Here is a 24,248-nt window from a genome sequence, read left to right on the forward strand (position 1 = left end):
CTGTATTACTTTGCAAATTGTTAACGTTCTTGTCTGGGACTTTGCAAATACCACTCCTCAATGCAGCAAGTCCTTCCCATTTCTGTCATCCATTCAAATACTCTTCCCCACCCTGACCTGCACATTCTTCCAAGGCTCACCTCAAGTTCCACCTCCTCCAAGAAGTCTTCCTGGACTACTCCGACCAACTCTTATTGTACTTCATCATTAGATTGGACTAGAAGCTCTTTGAGGGCAGGAATAATGTCATTTTCATCTCTGTACCTAGCACAGTTCCTGGCATAAAGTGAGCACCACCTTACTACAGTCATTACCATCCACCTGGACTAGCCTCCTAATGAGTCTTCCTGCCTCTAATTTTTCCATTTTCCACCTCCTTTCGATCTAACGATCATGTCACCACCAGATTTCATGTCATTCCTCTGCTAAAATAAATCTCCAGGGGCTCCCTATTGCCTACCAAATTCTATTTACTTTGCCTAGCATTCATGGTCCTCTCAGAGTTTGCCACCATCTTACTCTAAAATAGCACTTTCCTTCCAAGTACTGTGCTCCAGCCAATCTGAAGACCTTTCTGTCCCTACAACATAAACTGCACTCTCCTATCTCTGCAGCTTTGTCCAATCTGTCCCTTCTATCTAGAATGCTCTTTATTCCTCTTTTTGTTTAATTTCTACCCATCCCTTAAAGCCCATTGAAAATGTCACCCCTTTGGGGAAGTCTTCCATCATCACCCCATCAATAAGTTTCCTACTGCACAAAATACTTCATTTTGCACTTCTCTATTGCACTCATCATGTCATATTGTGTTGATCTTCTCCCCTTACTAGACTATAAGTTTCATGAGGTCAGGTGCTATGTCTCATCTAAACTTTGGATCTCCTCCAGTGCCTAGCATTGTACTCTACATACAGTAGCTGCTCAGTAAATACTTTGGTTTACCATGCATTCAAATTGCTTAATTATTCTTTAATTGTTCTGCTTTCTGTTTTTGACATCCCATTTAGATTTCTGAAGGCAGAGACTGGCCTTCTATTTTTGTGTCCCCTGCCCACCTTCCCACCCAGATATAGGCCTGGACATGTAAAAGATACTCAAAAATATTAAGAACAGAATTTAAGAGGGGCCCTTAGAGATCACCTACTCCAAAACTCTCATTTGACAGTTGAGGAAACTGAGGCCCAGAAAGGGAAGGTAACATACCCAAGGTTACACAAATTGTGAGCCACAAAACCAGGATTCAAACCCAGGTCTTCTGACTCCTTTAGGGATTGAAGAAACAGAGAGGGTGACCAGGGTAGCTGTTAAGTGGCAGGAAGGGAAGAAACTAGAATATCAATGCCAGGGATAAGAGTAGGAAGAGTACTTAACAACCCTATTCAATACCACCCAGAACTGTCACTCAAGAATATTCTACACTCCCACTGAGGACAGAACACAAATGAGTTTATGCCACATCAACGAGCTGGGGCATGGGTGAGAAAGTCACAGTGCCAACCAGTCTAACTATTCCAACTGTCTGCTTTCTTCATTCTATGGATCAAGCAAGTGATTCAAAGGGGAAGCATCTCGGACCAGAACTATGTTAAACTGACTTCTTGATTAGGTCCCATAGATCATCCCCACCCACATCCACCACCAAACCCTTCCACTCCCATCTCCCACTAGCCTGGCCCAATGGAATGGAGAACTCAGAGGAAATCCATGAATTGACCCATCTTCTTTCTCCCCTCTCTCTAGTAGTGCTCAAGACTACCCCAACTCGACCTTCTCCTCTTCCTTTCACCAAGTGGCAGAGCAAAGCACTACTTGATCCCTGAAGGCAAATCAACCAACTCTTAAACTGTTTTTTCTCTAAGATCCCATTGAAGAAACATTAATTACCCTTTCACTCCCTACACCTCCCGCTCCTCCCATTCAGACTAGTTAACCCCAGATTCTTTTATGCCCAGAGTGGCTTCCAGCCAGAGACCCAGTGACTCAAACCCTCTACCTGGAGCCTGGTACAATGAGGTCCTCCCAGCAACTAGGGCCATGTGACCTCCACAACTCCCTACCCACCAAGGTAAGAGTAGAAACCCAGATTCCTAACAGGAGGTAAAGGGATATAAGGGAAGGAAGTAAAGGGAATTAAATGGAAACCAGAAGTAGAAACGGGAGGAACTTTGAGATCAGAATTAAATTTTTTAATACAAAAAGCTTCTTTTTTTTTTAAGATATAGCTGTATTTGTTGTTGTTGTCATCGTTTAAAAATAAATATGTACTACGGAATATCTCAAGAAACTGCACTAGAGACAAAGATGTGATGTTAATATCTTTTTTCCCCACAATTATTACGGATAAACAGTAGCACCAATAAATAAATGATAACAAATATTAAAATTAAAAAAGAGAGAAATTTAGTATGTAGAATTTTCTATTTTTTTCTTATTTTGTTTTTTACATATAAAAAAAACAGAATGGCGAAGTCTATTTCATCAAATCACATATATACATAAACATATATATATATATATATATATATATACAAACACAAGTAGCCAAATATATATATAGTATGTAGATGTATATTGAAACCTTATTTCAACAGGAATGTGTGGGGGAAGCGGGGAAAATGGGGAGGGGCAAATGTTAGAAAAATTAAATACCTGTTTGGGGCATGCTACTGACCATCGCCAATGGTCCCCCCCCCAGTTGAGGTGGGGATTTACTGGAAACATGAACTTTATTCCCCCCAAAAAAAAAATACAAATAGAAGAGAAAGAGTGAGAGAGAAAGAGAGAAAGAGGTATATTTATAAATAGTTGAAATTAAATATTAACCAAGAATACTGAAAAGCCCTACTCTTTTAATTAAATTAACTGTTTTAATTTCTAATTAAAAAGGGATATTAAATAAGTAATATAAAACACTTTTTTTCTTTTCTCTGCCTCCATACCAGGCATATGGATCCTGCTCTGTCTCTCCCCACTGTGGAGTGGGAGGCAAGGTCAGGGTCCAGGGTCAGGGAAGCACTCCCACACCCACAGCCACCCGGCCACCCATTCGCCCTTCACCCTTTGTGCCTGCCTGCCATCAGACAAGCCAACTCAAATACTCTGGGGGAAGCTTCCTAGTGGTTTAGTAGTCTTGAGGGTTTATCTCTGCCTTCTGCAGCCTGCCTCAGTGAGCAAGAGGAAGACAGAGGGGGATAGCTTCTCCTCCTTGGGAAAAGGTTTGGGGAGGGGGATTGCATTGGGGGAGAGTGATGTATTATCACATAAAATGCCCCACCCCCTGTCTCCACATCATTGTAATATCCCTCTCCAGAAATGTTCCACTGTGTTGTGAAGGGTACCCAGGCAATATAGACCCAGGGGATAAGATGTCTTGTCATCAGGGGGGTTTGGAGAGCACCCCAGCACTGTAGCATTCTCTGGTCCCCATTCCTCCTAACCATGCTGCTTCGTCTTTTCTGTCTCCCATCTCCCAACCCTCTCACCCTCTTTGACAAAAAAAAAAACCCAAAACAAAAAAACAAAAAACACAACAACAACAACAACCTAGGGGACAGGTCCAAGGTGCAATCCAATAGAGGAGTAAAATATGGGAGACACAGCTGGGTATGTGTCAACATGCCCTCAAAACCCAGAGCCAGGCGTCAAATTCAACCTCCAGGTGCTGGACCTCTCGTTCAGTCATTCTTCCTGGGGCCAGCAGGACAAGGCAGGCCAGGGAGGGACAGAGTGGAAGGCACAGATAGAGAGCTCTGGCCTCCTCCAAAAGAAGGTGGCCATGCCAATATCACTGCTCCCATCTTTCCCCAGCTGGATTCTGTGTGGGTATTTTTTTTCCCCACTCAAGTCCACAGCAGTCAAATACATCCAGTGAAGACACCAATAACGTTAGCAATGTTAATTATTAAAAAAGAATATATATATTTTATATGCATATATAAAATATATATATTTATTTTTATATATATGTATATATATGAATGCATGTACGCGTGTGGGTGTGTCTATAGGAATCCCAGAAATAAAACCCTCTAATCTTCCTGGCTCCATGATTTAGCAGCATGAAAAACAGAATTGCAATCCAACTGGAAGAGGGACCCTTGCTCGGTCTCTTGCCCGGGAATGCTTCTGCCGGAGTCACACCTTCCGGACTCAAAGTGCTATGCGCCTCTCTTCATCCTTCATTTAAGGTTTCTTTTGGATTAGTGTTAGTTTCATCATCATTGGGTTGTCAGTGTTGGTGACGGTGGTGGTGGTGGGTGGTGGCTTGTGGTTTCTCATAATTGTACTGATTCTTTCTTTTCCAGGTCTGAGAGGTCTGGCTCTGGAAATGCTGAAGGGGGCTCACCGCCTTGGCTTGTCACATCTGCAAGGACAGACAAAGACCAGAAGGGTTATGGACAGTATTAACTGTGTCCAAGCATTCTACTCTCCACCTTCCCATGCACGGTCTTACACCTGGCAAATAAGGATGGGGGGAGGAGATGTGGTCTGAAACTTTTGGGAGCTTCTAATTTGACAAAGTCTCTACCCTCAGAGAGCCCTACCCCACAGCTGATGGGGGAAATACATTTCTTTCCCTCAAGGAGCCCCAAGTCTGAAGGGAAACAATTGCTGCCCTCAGGGAGCCCCAAGTTTGATGGGGGAGACAGTCCCCATTCCCAAGGCACTCCTGTTCTGATGAGGAAGATACAGTGTTCCTGACCTCAAGGAGCTACCACTCTGGTTGAGATGAAATAGACATGACTCACATTTACAAAGGGACATACCAGCAAGTACCAACAGAGAACCAACGAATTTAAATTATATGTGTCAAGCACCTTATAAACCTTAAAGTGCTATAAAAATGTCAGCTTTTACTATTATTTGTTAGTAATAAAAGCTGGACAAGACAAAGTAAAGGAGTGACCAAGGTTAGTTGGAATCAAACCCTGAAAAGGCCTATCCCTCATCACCCACAACATCCCTGCAAAGCAGCTGATTTAGTGAGGCTGAGCTCACATCTGGTAGGCTAGAGGGGTAGGTCAGAGAGTGGAAGTAGGCAGAACAGGCTGGGCCTGTGAAGTCTGAGGCGACTTAATTTGCTTTCTCAGTCTAATCCAGGTGACCAATAGCCTCAGATGCTCCCAACTACATAATCCCTCCCCACCTCTATCTATACCAAACCTTTGTCCCACTAGGAGGAGCAAACAGATACATCTTCTCTACTGGACTGTATCTGCAAGGACATCGTCTATTCCTAGAACCCCAGGGAGGGCAGATTGAAATATGCCTCTACTGTCCCCTACTCCTCCCCCCAACACACACCCTGGGCTCCACATCACTCCTTGGGGCAAACGGATCCCCCACACCAACATCTCAAGGTCCTGCTCCTCAGCATGCCTGCCCCGTGGGCAGCCACGATCCCAGGGATGCTAGGTAAGCGAGCAGAAAAGGCAGCCCAGGCAGACATTGTATCTAGGTCTTCATTAGTAATAACAAATGGGAAAATCCAAGTTGGAGAAGAAAGCACCTTAGGGTTTCCATTAACCTCCCCTACCCTGACCCTTTACTTGCTGCAGCATTAGAGGCTGATAGGAGCCACTCAATTTGTCCCAATAACATCATGGTATGGTACAAAGAGCAACAAGCGAGGAGGAAGAAGACCTGGGTTCTAGTCCTGGCTCCCTTCCATTCTCTGGGACTCAAGTTTCCTTATGTGTCAAACAGAAGAGAAAAATGATCTGCTCTGCCTACCTCAGGGATGTGGGGAGGTGTTATGAGGGTCCAATAAAACAATGCTGGTAAAGAACAATGAGAAATAACAAAGCAACACAAACACACAGTATTATTAATAACAACCACCTGGTCCCAGACAACACAGCACATCACAGGGCGTTACCCTCCACGACAACACCACCACACGGAGCCACGCCAGTCTTTGCGCCCTGCCAAGAGGGGCAGGTTTCCTGACACTCGGCCAGGACAGAACCCCGACACTCCACCCTCCACGGGGGGGATCCTGAGAGCAGGAGAAAGTAGCAGTCATAGAGCAGGGAGCTAAAAGCCAAGCGAGCAGTCTGTTTCTCTGGGTGTCTGTCTGTCTCTCCTTCTCTCTCTCCTCTCTCTCTCTCTCTCTCTCTCTCTCTCTCTCTTTCTCTCTCTCTCTCTCTCTCTCTCTCTCTCTCTCTCTCTCTCTCTCTCTCAATCTCTCTCAATCTCTCTCTCTGTCTCTCTCTGTTCGGGAAACCAACCTGCAAGTTCGTTCGTTTAACTCAAGCTGCCTCGCCTTGCACCTCGAGTCTGTGTTTTTGCAGGAGCATTTACACGTCTGCGGATCTTGTACAAACAAATGCTTTCTCCGCTCTGAGCAAGGCCCACAGGGACTGCAAAAAGGCAAAAGGAAAGAGATCTAAGCTAGAGCTTCAGCAGAGGGAAAAAAAACATCCCCGTGCAATATACCCCCGCCCCCTAACACATCGCCATCATGGGCTCCCACCTCCCTTCAGTGCCCTCTCCCGGTCGTGCCGTGACCGACCCCACTCCCCATTCCCAATATCAGAGAGCTACAGCAGAAAGAGGCAAAGAGGCAGCTTTGGAGAGGCCTGCATGGAGGAGCCGAACCAGGCAGAGAGGAGATAGGAGAGGAGTCCAGAAAGAAGAGGCTGGTCTGATGGGGCAAAAGAAGAGAAGACACAGCGCGCTTGAGCAAAGGCAGGTCTCAGGACTCCCAGAAATGGAGGTGGGGTTTCCTCCTGTGGCATGGTATAGGGCAAAGAGCACAGGACTTGGAGTCAGGAGAACTGAGTTCAAGTCCCGGTTTTGCAGCTCACTACTAGTGTAAACTTCAGCAAGTCACCTGCCTCTCCAGGCCTCAGTTTCCTCTTCTACAAAATGAGGGTGTTGGACTAGATGATCTCTAAGGTCCCTTCCTGCTTTAACATGTCAAAATGCTACAGACCAGAGAAAAACCTGCAACTAGGCACTATCCTGCCCACTTCGGGGAGTTGGGATGCAATGGGGTGTGGAGCTAGCTGAAAATTCAAGAATGCCTCCAGCTCCACAGAGATATTGTGGAAGACTTGGGCTCAAATTCTGCCTCGGACACTTACTAGCTGTGTGACTCTGGGCAAATCACTTTAATCTCTTTCGGACTGGCTACTTCCTCTTCTGTAGAATGAAGAGGTTTGACAAGATGGTCCTTTCCAGCTCTAAATCTATAATCCTACGATCCTGGGAAGACAGAAAGTCTAACCCAAGAAACTTCATTGGGGAGCAAGAGAATTTGGGCCTCTCATTTGCAAAGTCCCTTTCCACCAATTCCCAGCTGTTTAACACAGGAAGCTAATCCCAAAAGGGACTGACTTCTCCCCTAAAAAGGAATCGATGCTGCAAGTATCATTCGTTTCCAATGACCCCTGAGGCACAGAGTCATACAGGCCCTAGACCTCTTCCCAACCTGTTAGCACGAAGAGAGGTGGGAAGCAGGCCACAGTACCCTCCCCAGAACCAGCCAGGTACGATCCCAAGAGGCCAGGAGCATCCAGGGCCTCAAGCCACTGCTGCTCCCTCTCTCTTTCCTGAGTATAGGAAGCCAAGGTATACCCTTTACCCCAGGCACACATTTCATTGCTCCCTCAAAGATACAACAGGAGAAAAGATTCTTCAAGGAGATAAGAGTCCATGTTAATGACTGTGGCCTAGGCTGAATTAAAAAACTTGGAACCAGAGAACCTTCTCCATCCTGCCATGGGATAGGAGGAGAAAAGAGGGCAACCACAATATTCCTCAGAACCTCTCTCCACCCCCAGTCCTGGCCCATTCCACCTTCCACATCGTCGCAATGTCATTCACTTATGTGTACATACTCCTTCCCCAAACTCTCTTCAAATGACCTCCATCTGATTTCCAAACAAATGCATAAGCCAAGAGCCAGATCAGGCAGGCACCGCTTCCCAGTGCCCATGCCAACAGAGACCCGCCACCAGTGCCCAGTGGGTGAGAAAGTCTGTGCCCAGCCAAGCCATAGCCCCCCACCCTAGACCTCAGGAACCCAGGGCCTAGCCAGACGGCCACCACCACTTTGATCCCATCGGTGCCAATTAGTCAAGTGGAAAGAACAGAGACACTGGGGAGGGGCAGGGAGGGGAAAGATAGGTAGGGGTGTCAAGGGGCGCTACAAATAGATGGGCTGATTATGGGGAGAGGGGATTAAGGGGAAGGGGTGTTAAACAGCGCTGGGCACCAACGTACACGATCCAGGATTTATACCGGGATTTCTTTCGCTTGCGCTTTTGCCCCTTCCCCTTGCCTCGATTTGATTTTCTGGAAAATAAAAAAACAGAGACAGAGACAGACAGAGAACAGGTGGGGGCCAAGGAGGGGCAGGAGGAGAGGGAAGGAAGCAGAAAGGGTTGGGGTGAGGGGAAATACACATCCCCTCCCAAGCCCAGAATCTCAGTGGCTTCTCTCCCTAGACTAGGGGAGAACAAGAGAAGAAAGAGGGCTAAAGGGAGGGTGGTTTTGGGGGGAGAGGGCTCTGCAGTTTAGCCACACATGTGTGTCTACCATCAATAAAGTCCTTTCTCATCATTTTGCTGAATTTGAGGAGATGGAGAGAGGTGATAAGTTTCCCACCACCCTCACAGCTCTCTCCATTCATGCTGCCACCTCTCCCAAGGGCATAAGGTCCAAGGACAGTGGGGCTGCGGGTAGAAGGCACAGGCACCATATTTGTTCCTAGGGCATTACTGTATTTTGGCAATTTACCCCACCACTATCTATATGTGATGGGAGTAGAAATGGCATTGACCTTAATGGTTAGCCCTGGGTTCAAATCCTAGTTCTGCTACTTACTAACTCTGTAATCCTTGGACAAGTCACTTAACCCTCTGTATCTCAGTTTCTTCATGTATGAAACGGCATTATAGTAATACCTGAACTACCTATCTCCTGGGCCTCTATGAGCCTCTGCCTCGTAGATAGGAATTTTTATTACTATTGTTGTTATTGTTAATAATAATAATAATAACAAAATAGCCAACATTTACATAGCTCTTTAAGGTTTGCAAAGCGCTTTACAAATATTATCTCATTTGATCTTCACAACAACCTGGGAGGTGCTATTATTATCCCCATTTTCCAGAGAAGGAAACTGAGACAGACAGAGGTTTGTTATTATATTTATCATTATGATACCATAAAATGTTATAATTATAATAAATGGTGTATATGTTTCTGTTTAAATATTAATACATAGTATAATAAATATAAAGTAATTACATAATAACATCATTATAATTATTACTACCACCACGGTCCCAGTCATGGCTCATGAGGCACAGAGTAACATAGTCTAGTAGAAAACACACTGAACTGAGAATCAGAAGATTCAAGTCCCATTAGCCACTTCACCAAGACTCAGTTTCCTCATCTTTATAATGGGGATAGTAATACTTGTACTACCTCTCTCTCACAAGGTTGTTAGGAGGAAAACACACTGTAAGCCTTGAAAGTGGGTAATTATTGTTACTATTCAGGGTACTCCAGACCTCTGGAGATAGGCATCCTGGGAGGAGTGGTGGGGAAACACCACACCTCTACCAAATCAGGGTGCTTCCTTCAGCCCCAGCAACATGGAGGTGGGGAGGGGGCAGGGGCAAGTGCTGGGCAAAGGCTCCAGAATTCCAGGCTGTGGTAGAAATGCCCTTAAGGAAGCAAGGCAAACCAGGGGGAAAGCGTCTAGCAGCACAGAGTTTGGGGGGGGCCAGGAGGAAGGATGCCCTCCAACCCCACTTCCATGTAGAACAGTATATGAACTGTGAGGGGGCTGGGCCAACAGCCCTGACTCACACTCCTGGCTTTCCACTCAGCAACATTAGGAATCACCATAAAGGCGGATGGGTCGAAGAGCCCAAGGCATTGACTGGAAAGGAAGCATGGTTTATGGTACATGTGCCTGAGGAAGAACGAACTGAACACAGGCACCATGTGGGCACCCATTACATGGAATGGAGGGCCATACTGGGCAGTGGCAAACTGTCCACTCCCAGGAAGAGGCCATCCCCCAGAGCCTTTGGGAAAGAGGGTTTGTGGATGGGAGTGGGAGGGGGGGAGTGGAGGGGGTATGGGAGGGGAGAGGCTGGGGCGTAACTTGGCAGAGTATCCTCTCCAGGCCCTGTCAGAGCCTGTCTGCCTTCTCACAAAATTTTCTTCCAAGCTACCCCTCTCTAGCTGCAGGCAAGGCTGATATCCTGGGAACGGGGTGAGGTGGGGGGAGGGATACGGGGCTGGAACTCATAGGGAATGAGGAAGGGGGAGAAGTGGTGGGCTGTGGCCTGAAACCATCATTCTCTAACTGTCCCACAGTTGAAGGAGGTGGATATACCCCAGGGAATTTTGCCAAAAAGAAGGGAAAAGGAAGAGGAGAGGGAAGGGGGGGCCTCCATTATTCTCCTGGGGAGAATGCACAAGGAGTAATAATAAGCAGTAGAGGTGGGGAGGAGGGAAGGGGGAGTCCTAGGAAACCAGGCTTATTCACCCACACGGTCTCTCCACAGAGCACTTCCAACATACTAGCCTCTCTGCCCCATCACCACTTAAAGTGCACTAAGAGAATGTGATGGCCTTGGAAGGGAGAGAAAAAGAGATTGAGTCTTGTCCATCTGTAAGACCAACTGCCCCTAGGGCAATGGGTAAGGGTAGGCACAAAGAAAAGGGAGAAGATATGTCCTCTCTCAGCCTCCATCTCCATCTTCTTTAGGCTCTCAGCAGCCTGACTCAGACTTGAGGGGTTTAGCTGCCATTCAGTGGCCTACTGACCAACCCCTTACATTCATCAATTTCTGTCTAATACTACTGTGCCTTTAGAGTCAGCCCTCCACCCTTAACAACACTCCGTTCCCAGATTACAGAGCCCGTGAAAACTGAGGAACCTAATCAGGTCAAATACCGACATCTATTAAACCAAGCTAGCAAATCTACCTTCTAATCCAGAAGAGCGTCACATTCTTGCTTTGACCCCAAAATCATCCAAGGGCATTAGAAAGGTAGAAACCGCAGGGGAACCTGTTTCCCCTCCAAGTACAGCCTCCAAAACTGAGTCACAAGAGAGTAAATGGAAATATACCACACACCCCCACTGCCACCTGTTTCCCTGACAGCTCCAATCCCCTGCCTGCACCCCTACCCTGTGGCAGGGTATCCAGTGTTCTAGGGGTTGACAACCCACCTGAGGGTCAGACTATCGAGCATACAGGGTATCAGGACACTACACCAACATCAAGCGAGGCCATACAGAAGATGGAGCTCAGGCCCAGGAGCTAACAGCTCTTCCCAGCAGGTAAATGTTTTGGGCCAGGATTTCCCAGTAACCCTGTAGCCAAATTTCAGAACCTAATTAATCCTGGAAGGAACCCGGTGGGTTCTCTACCTGGCAAGGCAGAAAGAGAACCAACCAGACCATACAAGAAAGAGGGCACCTTTCACTCCACCTCCAAACCTTCCAGGGCCCACTGATCAGCTCTCCACACTTAGGCCTGGACTTAGTGGGGTCTGAGTAACCCTGAATAATGACCCTGAATAACAGACCAATTGAAGGGACAAAGAGCCAAAAAAAAAAAAAGAAAAAACCCAGCAATACAACCGGCCAAGAAGGGAAAAAAAAATCATCAAAAATTACATCCACTTACTTCTCTTGTTTTCCTTTGACATCTTTCTTTGGTCTAAAAATGAGAAAATGACAAGAACAGAGGGGGAAGGTAAGAGAACTGGCTTCCTCCCAGCTGGAACATTCTCCCTCCCCCCTCAATACCAGGGTAGAACCCAAGAACCTGTACTCCTTTCCCTCTTCCCATCCTTACTCAACCCATCCTCCCCTTCCACGTTCGTGCCTTCTATTCAACCTCTCCATCAGCTTGGGCACTGGGAAGACAAAGAAAAACAGCCCCTGACCTCAAGGAACTGACATTCTACTGCAGAAGGCAAACAGGCACGTACATAAATATATGCCCTTCCATTCATTTCCTCCACCTCTAACATGCTGCATCCCCAGTCCCACTGAGAGGCCCTTAAAGGAAAAGGCCTCCTCTAAGGACCATGTCTCCATCTTCTCCACCTTCTGTGTCTCTGACTTCTAGCACTTCCTCAGCCTTCTCTACCTAGTGTCTACCTACTGAAAGCATTTCCCTCTGGCATCCCTTTTCTCTCTTTCTCTCTCTGACCTCCTCCCAGTCCTGAGGTTTCCCTTCTCTTCCCCAAAAGCTCCTTTATCCATGAATCTCCCCTTACCTGCATTCACATTTACTGTGCTGTAAGAAGCTCATCTCCCCAATGTGCTGGCCCTGGTGAGGCTTAATCCTCATGATCTGGGAGGGTAGGAGGAAAACACAGTAGTTAGTGACCCAGCCAGCCACTCGCCCGACACCCCCCTGTCTCTTGCCACTCAGCACCCCGGGGTCTCCAGGGATAAGTCCCCAGGGAGTCAAGGAGATAAAGGGGGGAGGAGGGGATTTAATGGCTGTCAACAGGACAAAGCCACAGAGCCCCAACCCCTCTTCCCCTACCTCCCAACCCCAATAACCTCAGGGAGCTGATGTGGCTGCTTCAGGTTGGCCGAGCTGGGAATTTTGGGTCCTGGGTTGGTACCATTTCCAGCCCCTCCCTTAGGCCCTCCCCCCTCACCCCGATACCATGTCCACAACCCAACTCCTGGTACCCACAAAATTTTTAAAATCTGGTTTTTCTTTTCACCCTGCTCATGCCCCATTTGAGGGAATAACTTCATTTCCCCCAAAACCACTGGCCTAAGGAAGAACAAATTCCTTACCAGACACACATTTCTAGGTTATCAGGAAAAGAAATGGGGATAGCAGGGAGGAATAGGGAGACCAGAGTTCAGTGTTTTCAAGGACCTGAGAACCAATGGATTAAATGCCTGGTCTCTTGAAGCCTGTGCCTCAGAGGGCAGTGCTGCTAGCTCCCCTAGGACTAGAAGCAGAACTGGGAGGCAGTACCAAGGGTAAGACCTTCAGGGCTGAAAGGAGGAGTCAAAACAGGAAGGGGAAGGAGAGGAGGGAAGGGACAGGGCCAAGGCCAAGGACTTGGACTGGGGTTTTGTACCATGACGATAAAGAAAAGAGGGAGTTCTGGGAAGAAGTAAGGGTTTTCTAGGGAAGAGATTGTATGATAGAACTAGCTTTTTATACTCCCCAAAACCCACATTCCTGATGAGCCTCCTACTCCTAGCCAGCCAGAACTGTCCCACAACTGCTACATAGTCCCAAGGACAGCAGGGAAATGCCTCTGGGAAGAAGGGGGTGGGGAGAAAAGGGACAGACACTTGTGCCTCCTGCCCCTGAATGCCTCCGGAAACGAGGAGCAAGGGGCCAGGACAGGGAAAGAGGTAGAACTGGGTCAAGGGTCAGGGCCAGGGCTTCAACTATGACAGGAAAACAGGTAGAGGGATGTCCCTAAAGGAAGGCTTCTGTTCCTCTAAAGAGGAGCATTCTCTTTCCAGCCTGCCTGGGTCCCAGATGGGTCATCTTGTCCATGCCCCTACCTCCAAGCAGGATTCCCCCCATTCAACCAGCTGCACCTCAGGAAAACAGGACACAAGGACAATTGTGTTTCCTGCTCTCCTGAGAAAGAGATCTCAAATCTCAAACCTTCTTGCTGCCAAAAAATCTCCCTTAAAAAATGTTTAAACTGTAATAAAGACTTAAAAATTTAAAAATAAGTTAAATTTAAAATAAATGTCTGAAGTAATTTACTCTGGAGAGAAAGCTTCTCTCCTGAAGGTAACCACCAAAGGCAGCTTTCCTCACCTGCATGGTGATGTTGTGCACCTCGTAGGGGACACACTCCAGCCCCTCATCATTGCAACAGCCGGCACATCTCATCAGAGGGACACAAGAGGGCTTGAAGATGAACTCCACCTCATCGGGGTATTCTTGGAAGATGTCCACCAGGGTCTCGATGGCCCGGCAATAGCTGCGTTGGTAGACGTCCATAAACTTCACCACTAAAAGAGAAGAGGAGACTCATGAGTTTGAATGAAGGGGTAAACTGAAAGAGCCCAGAGAACCGTCTAACTATGTCTTCTGATCAGCCATTAGTCCTTCGTGAGACGGTCTGGCCCCAGTGCTTCATGACCTTCAATAAGGAAGGGAGAGGAGGGAAGAAGTGTTGTTGATTCAGTCGTCTTTCAGTTGTGTCCAACTCCTCGTGATCCCACTTGGGGTTCTCTTGTTCTCCAATTGCTCTCTCCAAAGTTATGAAATCTCTCTCTCTGTCTCTCTTTCTTTCTCCATACAGATATATGCATATATACATACACACACACATGCATATATACATATGTATATATATATAGTTGTTGTTGTTCAGTCATTTTCAGTCATGGTAGATTCTTCATGACCCCATTTGGGGTTCTCTTGGCAAAGATACTGGAGTGATTTGCCATTTCCTTCTTCATCGCATTTTACAGATGAAGAAACTGAGATAAACAAGTTGAAGTGACTTGTCCAGGGTCACACAGCTAGTAAGCACCTGAGGCCAGATTTGAACTCAGGAAGAAGAGTCTTCCTGGCTCCAGGCCCAGCTATCCACTGCACACCTAGCTGCCCTATGGAAAAAGTACTGAATCTGAAGTCAAAAGACTTGTTTTCAAATCCTGCCTCTGCCACAAATATTAGCTATGTGACATTGGGCAAGACTCTTCCTCTCTCTAGGCATTAGTTTCCTCATTGGTAAAATGAAGAAGCAGGGCTAGAACAGAAGTAATAATAATAATAACACTTATATAATGCCTACTATGTGCCAGGCACTTTACTAATATCTCATTTCATCCTCATAACAACCCTGCAAGGTAGGTACTATTATCCCCATTTTTACAGATGAGGAAAATGAAGCAAACAGGTTAAGTGACTTGCCCAGGGTCACACAGCTAATAAGTATCTGAGGCCAAATGTGAACTCAGGTCTTCCTGACTGAAGGCCTAATGCTCTATCCACTGGGCCACTAAGAATCCATGAACTTGGTGATTGTTTGGGTTCTTTTTAATTTATTCTTATGAATGTAGTTTAATATAATTGATTTCCTTTGTAATCCTATGCATTTTATTTAATGCATTTAAAAACATCCTAAAGGGGCAGCTAGGTGGCGCAGTGAATAGAGCTCTGGCCTTGGAGTCAGGATGACCTGAGTTCAAATCCAGCCTCAGACACTTAACACTTACTAGCTGTATGACCCTGGGCAAGTCACTTAACCCTGATCACCTCACCAAAAAAGCAAAATAAAAAAATCCTAAGAAGTCTATAGGCATCACCAGACTGCCTAAGGAGTCCATGACAAAAAAGTTCAGAATTCCTGAGAAATCCCTTAAGTTCCATGATCCTCAGTCATGTTACCTCTCAAAACCTCAGTTTTCTCATCTGTTAAAATAGCCTCAAGGATCTCCACAGAATTTCCCAGCACTGAAGTCCATTTCTTAAGTACCCTCCCCAACCCCCCCAATCCTAACTCCCTTCAGAACTCTGGCCTGGAGTCTACCCTTCATCCTTCTGGCCAACCCCAGCAAGGTGTTAGTTCCCTGGGACACCTTCTGCCACACCCAATAGACTGGAGAAAGCTGGAGAAGAAAGTCTGGGAGTGAGATGTAGATGAAGGAGCACAGGTGAAGGGAGAGAGGAGGGACAATGATCTTCTCTGAGGGAAAGTCTTAGATGTCACACATATTTCAGTACTGCCCCCACCCCTCCCTTCCTCCTGGGGGGCAAAGTCTCTCTCTCTGTTAAGAGTTAATCCTTACAAAACTCAGGTTCACTCTGACCCTGTACAGCTGCTTCCCTTCCCTAGTCTGGGTCCCTAGCAGAGGAGAGAACGGTGGGGAGGGTGTCGAGATGAAATAGGGAGAGAGGGCTGTTTCATGTAAAGGAAAAGCCAATCTTCACATGCCTAGGCCTTCCACTCTCACCCTCGTTGTGGACCTCTAGGGTTTCCCAGGACTTTCCCAACACAAGGGGAGAAGTTATGCCAGAGGGTAGGGAGGGCTCTGGGGAGCAGGGCCAGAGGACAAGAAGCTGGCCTTCCACACCCCAAGCATGTGCCTGGGAGACCCACCTTCCTGGAGAGAAGGAGAAAAGAAGGAAAAAAACAGGGAGGCCTCAGCTAGGCAGCCCTAAGTGTCAGCAGCCACAGAGAACAGCAAAGCGTGCCAGGTGAGAGACCAATAACCCTGCCTGATAGGCGCAAACTGCTTACATCATGGAAAAAAAAGAAGTTGTGCTGCTGCTCCCACTGCTAAGCATTTCTGGAGGAACTGTACAGGTGACAAGGGGCAACAAAGTTTCCCTGGGCTAGGTAACAGGGCAGAGAGCCTGGGGTTCAGTAAAAGCATGAAAGGGTAACTTGGGGTTAAGGGGACAAGGCACTCAGAGGCAGCAAAGCACACTCGGGGAAAAAGTATAAACAGAACCCAGGGAGGGACAATTCAATACAAGTGGCAGCATGATCTAGTGACAGAAGGGCTGGATTCAGGGCCCCAGGTTCAAATCTCAGCTGGGCTTCTTATTATGACCTTGGGCAATTCAATCAATAATCAATCTAAAAAAAATTTTTTTTAATCAATCACTCAATCAGTATTTATTAAGCATCTACTCTGTGCCAGACACTGAGCTAAGCTCTGGAATTCACTTAACTTCTCTGGGCCCTCAGACTCAATATGTGAAATGAGGGGGACTAGATGTCCCCTGAAGTCCTTTCTAGCTTGAAATCTATGATCCAACTAGTCAACTCCACACAGTTCCAGTCTCTTACCCCAGGACCTCTGGGGTATGGTCCTCTACCTGCCCTGCCAATCATGGTGCAATGTACAGAACCCAAGACTGGGAATCAGGAGGCCTGGATTCTAGATCTGGCTTTCCAACTGCCCCCATGTATGAGTGAGTGAGTACCTCAGGCCCTCCTGAGTCCAGGGCCAGTGCTCTATCCACTTTTTCACCTAGCTGCCCCCACTTTTACTCCTAAGAGCTGCTTGAGGAGCTGAGTTTAAGTAACTTGAGGAAGGTCACAGAGCCAGTATGTGGCATAGGCAGTACATGAACTCAGCACTTACTGACTCAAGTCCCCTCTGTTTTCCATATGCTATGCTAAATTGCCTCATAATATATACATACCTATTTAAAATATAGCTGGGGCCAGGAGGAGATGGTAGACCCTTCCTCTATTTCATCCTGCCAAGTTTATACTGGATAAAGGACTGAAAAGGGTTGGCAGGGAGAGTGGATGGGAACAATTAGCTGGAACTCAGGAAGACCTGGGTTCTTACCCAAGCACCAGATCCTAACAAGCCACAGGCTAGTTATCAGCCCTCTCTGTGCAGGAATGTTCTCTGCATCTCTGATGGATGTCTAGGAAAATAAATGTTCTTAAAGGACATAATTTTTTAAAATCAAGCACTGAGAAAGATAATTGATCTTGGAAGTTTCTGACCCTTGTTCTAATTGGTTTGGGGGGTGGGAAGAGGAAAGAGGTAGCCAGATCTCTGTTGGGTTTGATGGACCCCCCACAATGCCCCTCTCCAAAAGCCAGGGAGTGGTACAAAAAAGGGTTGGCCTACAAGCTGGGGATGTCATAGACCATTACAAGTGGGGACCCTACCCAAGGGAAAAGGAATTCTAGGCTCTCCAAGGCAGAGAAGGAAGAAGCTTGTCATCCTAGAACTGGTCAGAAAACTCCCCTTATACCCATTCTAACCCCCTCCTGCCACTGTCTCCAAATAAAAACCTCCTTCACACTCAAACTCGAATATATCCACACTCATACAAGCACACATGCTGCTCACCAGCCTCAAATGTCCTGGGTTTTCCTTATTTATCGCAGACAACCTTTTCTCCAGCAAACAAAGACCATTTGTCTTGCTTCTCCCAAGCCACAAACACCACTGGGAAAAGCTGGGGGAGCAGTGGGGGGGGGTTGAAGGAGGGGGAGAAGAGTGAATCCCTAAGGGAATCCAATATGGTTGTGAGTGGGACAGAGGTGAGAGAATTATTCTCCAGCTCATGGAGAGGGCAAGGGACAGGATAATGGGAGCAAGTGCAGCTAATCAGGGATTCCATTCCCAAGGAGAGTGGGAGAACAGACTGATATGGCCCTCTAGAAAAGCACAATCCTAACCATACCCTGTGTCTTGACACAGAGATGCAGTGATGGGTGAAAGTGAAGAGGATGTCTGCCATTAAAATACCAAAGGAGAGCAGAGTAGGGGTTCAAGGGTTGTAGGAAGAGTCAGGGAGAACCCAGGGAATGGGGCCCCTATCAGACAAAAGACAGGCAGGGTTTGGGAGGTGAAAGGGGGTGGTGAGTCAGCTTCATAGCTACAGCCCTCTGCTGGCACTAAAAGGAAATTTATCCTAATAACATCCCTACTCCTTTTTTTTGGGGGGGGGGTGTAAGGGAGAGAAAAAAAAAGAACTCCCAACCCTCTCCCCGCATGGTGGACTCTGGGACTGGATAAATCACTCTCAGCCTGGGACCCCTGACTAGCCACTGTCCTCTCTAAAAATTCAAATTTCTAGAGGGTAAAAGAAGGATAAAAGGTCCATTTCCTACCTCTGCCTGGGAAGGTTTTGCCCAGTCAAGAAATAAGTTGGACCTCATAGAAAATTAGGAGCTTAAACAAATGTCATGGTGCCCCCCACCAATCCTACTCTCTTTCCCTCTGCTTCATCCCCAGGAGGGACCTGGACCACAGAGTAAGAGGCAGGAGCTGAAGGAGTCAAGGTTCCCTCCTCTGCCCCTTCCCCATCTAGTGCCCACCCCAGATGTGGAAGGAATCAGAGACATGGTATAAGCAGACTCACCCTCGGTAGCTTTCCGTTCTCCTTCTTCTGGGGTGGGTGCTGCCTGTGACCACTGCAAACAAAGCAGAGAGTGAGACAGGGGCATGGGGTAACAGAAGAGGGGTTCATGATGCAGGGTTTTACACAGGCTAAGCCAGAGCCAGACCCCCCACCCTGCCTTCCTTTAGCCCCTCCCTTGATGTCCCTATACAACACAGAGTTATAGAATCCAGTGTCTCAACTGCATTGGTCATAACCCTTACCCTCATGAACATATTTGAGGTCCTGCAATGGGGAAAGGTGTGTTGCAATGGACCTCTCCCAGCCACAGCATAGCATCAGAGAAAAGAATCATGGAGCCCCCCAGAGATAAAACTAGGAGAAGCTAACTATCTAGGTAGGCAGGGAGGGAAGGGATTCTGTCCAGAGTCTCCAGGTCTTTCTCCAGCCCCCCCCCCCTCAGTTCTCCTATTGCACTCCTTCCTCACTCCTACCTATCACCCTCAAAAAATTCTACTCACTTCACCTAATCAATTCTCCAACCTACCCCTCCTCAATATATACACACTAGTACAAAGGCACTGACTAGAATTAAAGAGGCAAAAAGAACATGATCGAGTCTGGGCAGGAAGGAAAGGATCCAGCAAGAAAAACAGCACGGGTGACCTTATCTAGTTGACATGACAAATGCCAGGGGTAAGGTGGTGTCAGGCAGGGGGAAGGGGAAATGGAAGACGGCTGAGACACCCTCGACAATCAAGACCCATCTCTTCTCTCCCCCACCCCCAAAATGCTCAATCTGACCCTCTGGGGAAAATGGGAAGGGGCTGCTTAGTCTGAAGAAAAGAGGGGGAAAACCCATACTAAACTCAAGAGGAAAGCTTAGTAATACAGCTACAGGGCCCACACCTTCCAAGTCATCATTTCCCATTCCACCCCCTAAGTTCAAATCAGTCTTTATTTCCAAGTTCTCTCCCAAACCCTTTCCCTATTTCCTGGTCTCTTGTCTCCCATGGAATTGGGGGTTCCCAGATTCTACCATTTATGTAGACCTGTTACTCCCCTCTCCAGATCCCCCCAGATCCTATTGTACCCTGATATGAACCAGCCCCAAGAAGGCTGCTTATCTTCCAGAACACTCTGGACACTGAGTCTCCCCCACCCCCAACTCCTGGCAGTCAGCCCCTCCCCACTGACTGTGAAGGTCAACAGACAAGAGCCAGGACACTGACAAAATGGATGCCCCCTTTCAGGCCCAACCCCCATATCAGGAGATCAGGGAAGGGGTGCCAGGCTTCTCCTTATTATCTCCCCTCAAGGACCTTGAGACCCTTTGGGGCCAGCTGATCAGCAGGTGGGGTTTCCTCCAGCCCAGACAGTTCTACACCCCAGTCCTCTCTGTTCACCAGGTTTCCCTCCAGTATAAAACACACACACACACACACACACACACACACACACACACACACACACACACACACGGCTAAGGTGTCATAACCCCCCTCAATTCTACCATGCCAAAAGCAGATACAGCTCTTCTCTAGGAAGGATCACAAAGCCCCAGACACACACCCCCAACTTTATGAAGGTTTCCCCATTTCCATGATTTGGTCTCCTCAACGGACAAAGGGGTTTGAACTAGATATACCCAAGATCCTTTCTGGCTCTAAATCCTATGATTTCCCTGGCACCAGGCAGTCTTCTCCACCCTATGTCCCCCCATGACCTAGCTCTCATGATACTCTCTTTTTCCCCTTTGCCCATTAGCTTTCATAGCTCCCTAATACTCCAATCCTCTCAGTCCTCTATTAAGAGGCTGAGAACCCCAGCAACCTTGTCCCCACCTCCCAAGTCCCCAAGGCCAGGGGGCAGAGGGAGACTTCCCTACCACCATCATCACCACCATCACCATAGCCACAAAGAGGGGGCGGTGCCCAGTGGGGGAGGGGCTGGGCAGCTGGTGCCCTTCTCTGGGGGCCTATGAAGGTCATAACTATAGCTAGACAACCCTTCCCTAGTCCTAGTCCAGAGGCCTACAGCTTGGGGTGGGGGAGGGGTGACCGAGCCAGATCTTAAGAATTCATAGGAATAGAAGTGAATTCCACTCAACTTCCTGGGGGGTGGAAGGGAGAAGTGGTCTTTGTTGCTAGTTCCTGGGAAGGTAGGGAATGTGATTTTGAGGACAGGGCAGCTGGACAACAATTAAGTTCTAGCAGTACCCAGTACCCAAGCAAAATGTCTAAGTAACTGTCCCTAGGACTGGCAAGAGCACCTGCCCAAACTTCATAGCAATGACCTCCAGGATAGTCTGGGTCTAGCTTTCAAACCCAGAGAATGACACCCCTTTCTGCGTGTTAGGGTAGCAGGGAGCATATTTCACAGCGCCTGGGGGAGGGGAGGGGTTCCAGCCTGGTCTTCATTCCCTCCAGTTTCTTTACCCCAATCACCATATGGAGGCTATAAGGAAGGAGGAGGAATAGGGAATAGTGGGAAGCAGCCCGGATCCCCGATTATTACCATCCTAGCCCCATCCCCTAAGAGGGAGAAGCAAGGGCATGTACGCCGAAGAAGCAAAAGAACCCCACTCTCTCTACCCAGCTATCCCTAAAACTCAAATGTCACAGCATTTTGGAAACATTTTCAACAAAGTGGGAGGTGTAGGGAAGACAGAGTTCAGCTGGGAGATCCAAAGCTCAGCATATAAACCTCCCTTCAGTGTCCCCCTGCAACCCCCTGATCTGAAAGCCTTAGTCTGGCTACACACTGGGCCGCGGGGGGAAGGGGGACAGGAGGCGGGCTGTCACCAGGTCACTACAAGGGCGGAGTCGAGACCAAGCACCGCCCTGGGCGGGCTCTCCCAGGCCGGGTCCACTGGCAGTGACCGTCCCTTTCCCAGGCCCCGCGGGCGGGAAGGAAAGAAGGGGGGAGGGGGAGGAAAATGGGGGGGTCTTACTGAGGTATAAAGAGGATATTTGGGGGGACTGTGCTCCCTCCTCGATCAAAAACAATACAAGATGGGGGGGTGATGGGATCAGAAAGCAGCTGGAGACTTTCGTGGCTTAAAAAAGGGGAAGGGGTGGGGGGGCCCTCTCAGGGCTAGGAAGTTGGTAAAAGGGGTGTACTCGAATTTCTCTGGGACTAAAAAGGAGTCGGGGAGGGGAGCTGGTAGGGGGAAGGGGTGCTACCCGCTACTCCAGGCTGTGGCTAGCTGGGGTCACCTTCCCCGGGGGTAGATCGGGTAAGGGATGTGTGTCCGTGTGTTTTCAGGGGAACTGTGAGAAGGTCTCTCCCAATCCAAGGACCCCGAGCTCCGGCCCAGGCAGCTCTAGGGGAACACGCGGCCCGGCCAGTCCCCGGGCTGATGTAATCGGCTTCGCGCAGCGCGCCCCCGGCGCCGAGGAGGGGGAGGGAGGGGACTGGGAAGGAGACCTGAGAGAGGCGGGGGGGAATGGAGGCTTTATAAGCTGCACTCCTGGGGGTACCAGAGCTCACCCACCCACAAACTTTTCTCCAAACTCATTTGGGTTGAAGGGAGAGGTTGGAAGAGAAAGTGACATGACCTCAGATTCTGGAGCTCTCTCTTTAGCATGCTCTCAGACCGCTTCCCTCCCCAGTCTAAGATCCGTGACCACCTCCCCATCTCTCCCCCCACCAGGGGGCATGGCTCCCAGCGCCCCCTTGGCCCTATCTATTTGCTGGGGGACCCGGCGACAAGGAGCAAACTTGAGTCGCCGAAGTGCTAGCCCAGCCCCTCCGATTCCCTCCTCCTCCCTTCCCTTCGGCCGGGATCCTACGTGCGTGTGGCTCCGGTGGGTGGGCAGGGCCCGCGTGGGCGGCGAGACCCCCAACCAGATGCTCTCCCACCTAGCGCTCGCTCCCGCCCCAGCCCACTCTACATTGGGGGGGGGAGTTACTCCCTAATGCCCGGTGCCCATCAATAGGAATGGGGCACAGATCTCACCATCTCCACTCCTAAGGTTAGGAAAAGGAACCCGCTACCCCCAGTTCCCCCAGCTTCCTTCCACGCTTCACCGCCAGGCACTGTGCGTCCACCCCCACCCCCACCCCCACCCCCACCAGCTTGCCGGACACTGGCCGCCGCCGCCGCCGCCGCCACCACCAGCACCAAGCACCCCTTGCCAGCACCAACTCGCTTACCTTAGCATGATGGAGATAGAGCAGCAGGGCTAAGCACCAATGTACCCAAGTGAGCATAAAGTTCATGGTTTCGGAGGCCCGGTCGGGGCCGGTAAGACTCTCACTCCCTCTCCTTCCTCTCTCGCTCCTCGGCAGTGGCGGCGTCGGTGGCCTTGTCCCCCCGGCGCCTTCTTCGCTGTCTCCTTTTTCCCCCGGGGCCAAGGCCCGGGCCAGGGCCTGGGGCGCGCTAGCGGGCTGGGCGCTCACGGTGCTCTCTAAGGCTTCACCCGTCCATGAGCCCGGCTCTCTAGAGCCGAGCCTCTGCCGCTCCCGCGGCCCCCGCACCTCTTCGTTTTCTTCTTTTTCTTCTTCCTCCTCTTGTCGCCGCCGCAGCTGCCGCCGCCGCTGCTGCTGATCCGGGCCCGAGCGAACACTGCTCTCCGCTTGGTACGGCTCGGCGCTCCCGGCGCGGACCACGGCTCCTCCGGAGCGAGAACAGCCCAAAAGTTGGACAAAAAGTTTCAGTGCATAGTCTCGTACCCCTGCCCCCTCCACCCCGCCCCTAGCCGCTGACCCGGGTTCTGCTCCGGCTCGCTTGCAGCCGAGCCCGCCGCCGTCAGAAGCCGGGGAGAAAGGAAAGTGTGCGTGCGAGGAGGGTCCCCCCTCTTGTCGGTGCTTGGCGGGGTGGCTGGCGGTGGTGCGGGGGAAGTGTCAGCCCCGGAGCCGTTGGGTTCCCGGGTCTCAGAGCTGGGGGGGGGAGGGCTCAGTCCTCTTTCCGCAGTCCGTTCCCTAAAAAAACCCGAGGTCACTTACTTTCCTCTCTTTCCCTCTCACTCTTCGCTCTTTCTGTCCTCTGCTGGTTTCCAAAATCCAGAGAGATTTGAGGGAGAATGAAGGGGGGAATCCCCCCAGAAAAAAAAAGTCTTCCCGATTGTAGTGAGGAAGGAGGGAATCAATCGAAAAATAAATTTAAAAAAGAGAAGACGGTGAAAAAAATTTGAGAAGCAAACGAGAGCAACCCCAACAGTCAAGAGCAATGTGCAGACGGGGGAATATGTCGTTCGTCCTTCTCTTTCTCTTCGCTGTCTCTACCCGGCTCTGCTCGGTCCAGTTTCTCCGCCTCTCGGTCAATTTAACTGGGCCTTCAGGACCGCCTCCTTACCAACCCCCGCTCCGCGCCCCTCAAAGGCTTAAAAAAAAATTAGCTCCGCCCTTGCCCTCCCCCCCAATACCTTCTCCGCCTCCTCTCCAACCATCCCTTCCCCAACCCCCAAGCTAAAGTGGAATTTAAAAAAA

The 24,248-nt window shown here is 49.0% G+C and overlaps 1 protein-coding gene across 1 annotated transcript; it reads right to left on the reverse strand.

Annotated features, from left to right (window-relative positions):
• Window positions 1-2,171: 2,171 nt before the first annotated feature.
• On the reverse strand, window positions 2,172-23,663 carry VEGFA (vascular endothelial growth factor A; the record flags this gene model as incomplete). Its single annotated transcript, XM_020976813.2, has 9 exons — window positions 2,172-4,363; window positions 5,879-5,998; window positions 6,231-6,362; window positions 8,230-8,301; window positions 11,667-11,699; window positions 12,265-12,341; window positions 13,800-13,996; window positions 18,837-18,888; window positions 22,974-23,663. Coding segments are annotated over 9 exons (1,395 nt in total), but the record flags the coding sequence as incomplete, so codon positions are not given.
• Between the last annotated feature and the right edge of the window lie 585 nt (window positions 23,664-24,248).

The sequence above is a fragment of the Phascolarctos cinereus genome, unplaced genomic scaffold, assembly GCF_003287225.1.
Source record: "Phascolarctos cinereus isolate Bilbo 61053 unplaced genomic scaffold, phaCin_HiC Scaffold_5;HRSCAF=322, whole genome shotgun sequence".
NCBI lineage: Eukaryota > Metazoa > Chordata > Mammalia > Diprotodontia > Phascolarctidae > Phascolarctos > Phascolarctos cinereus.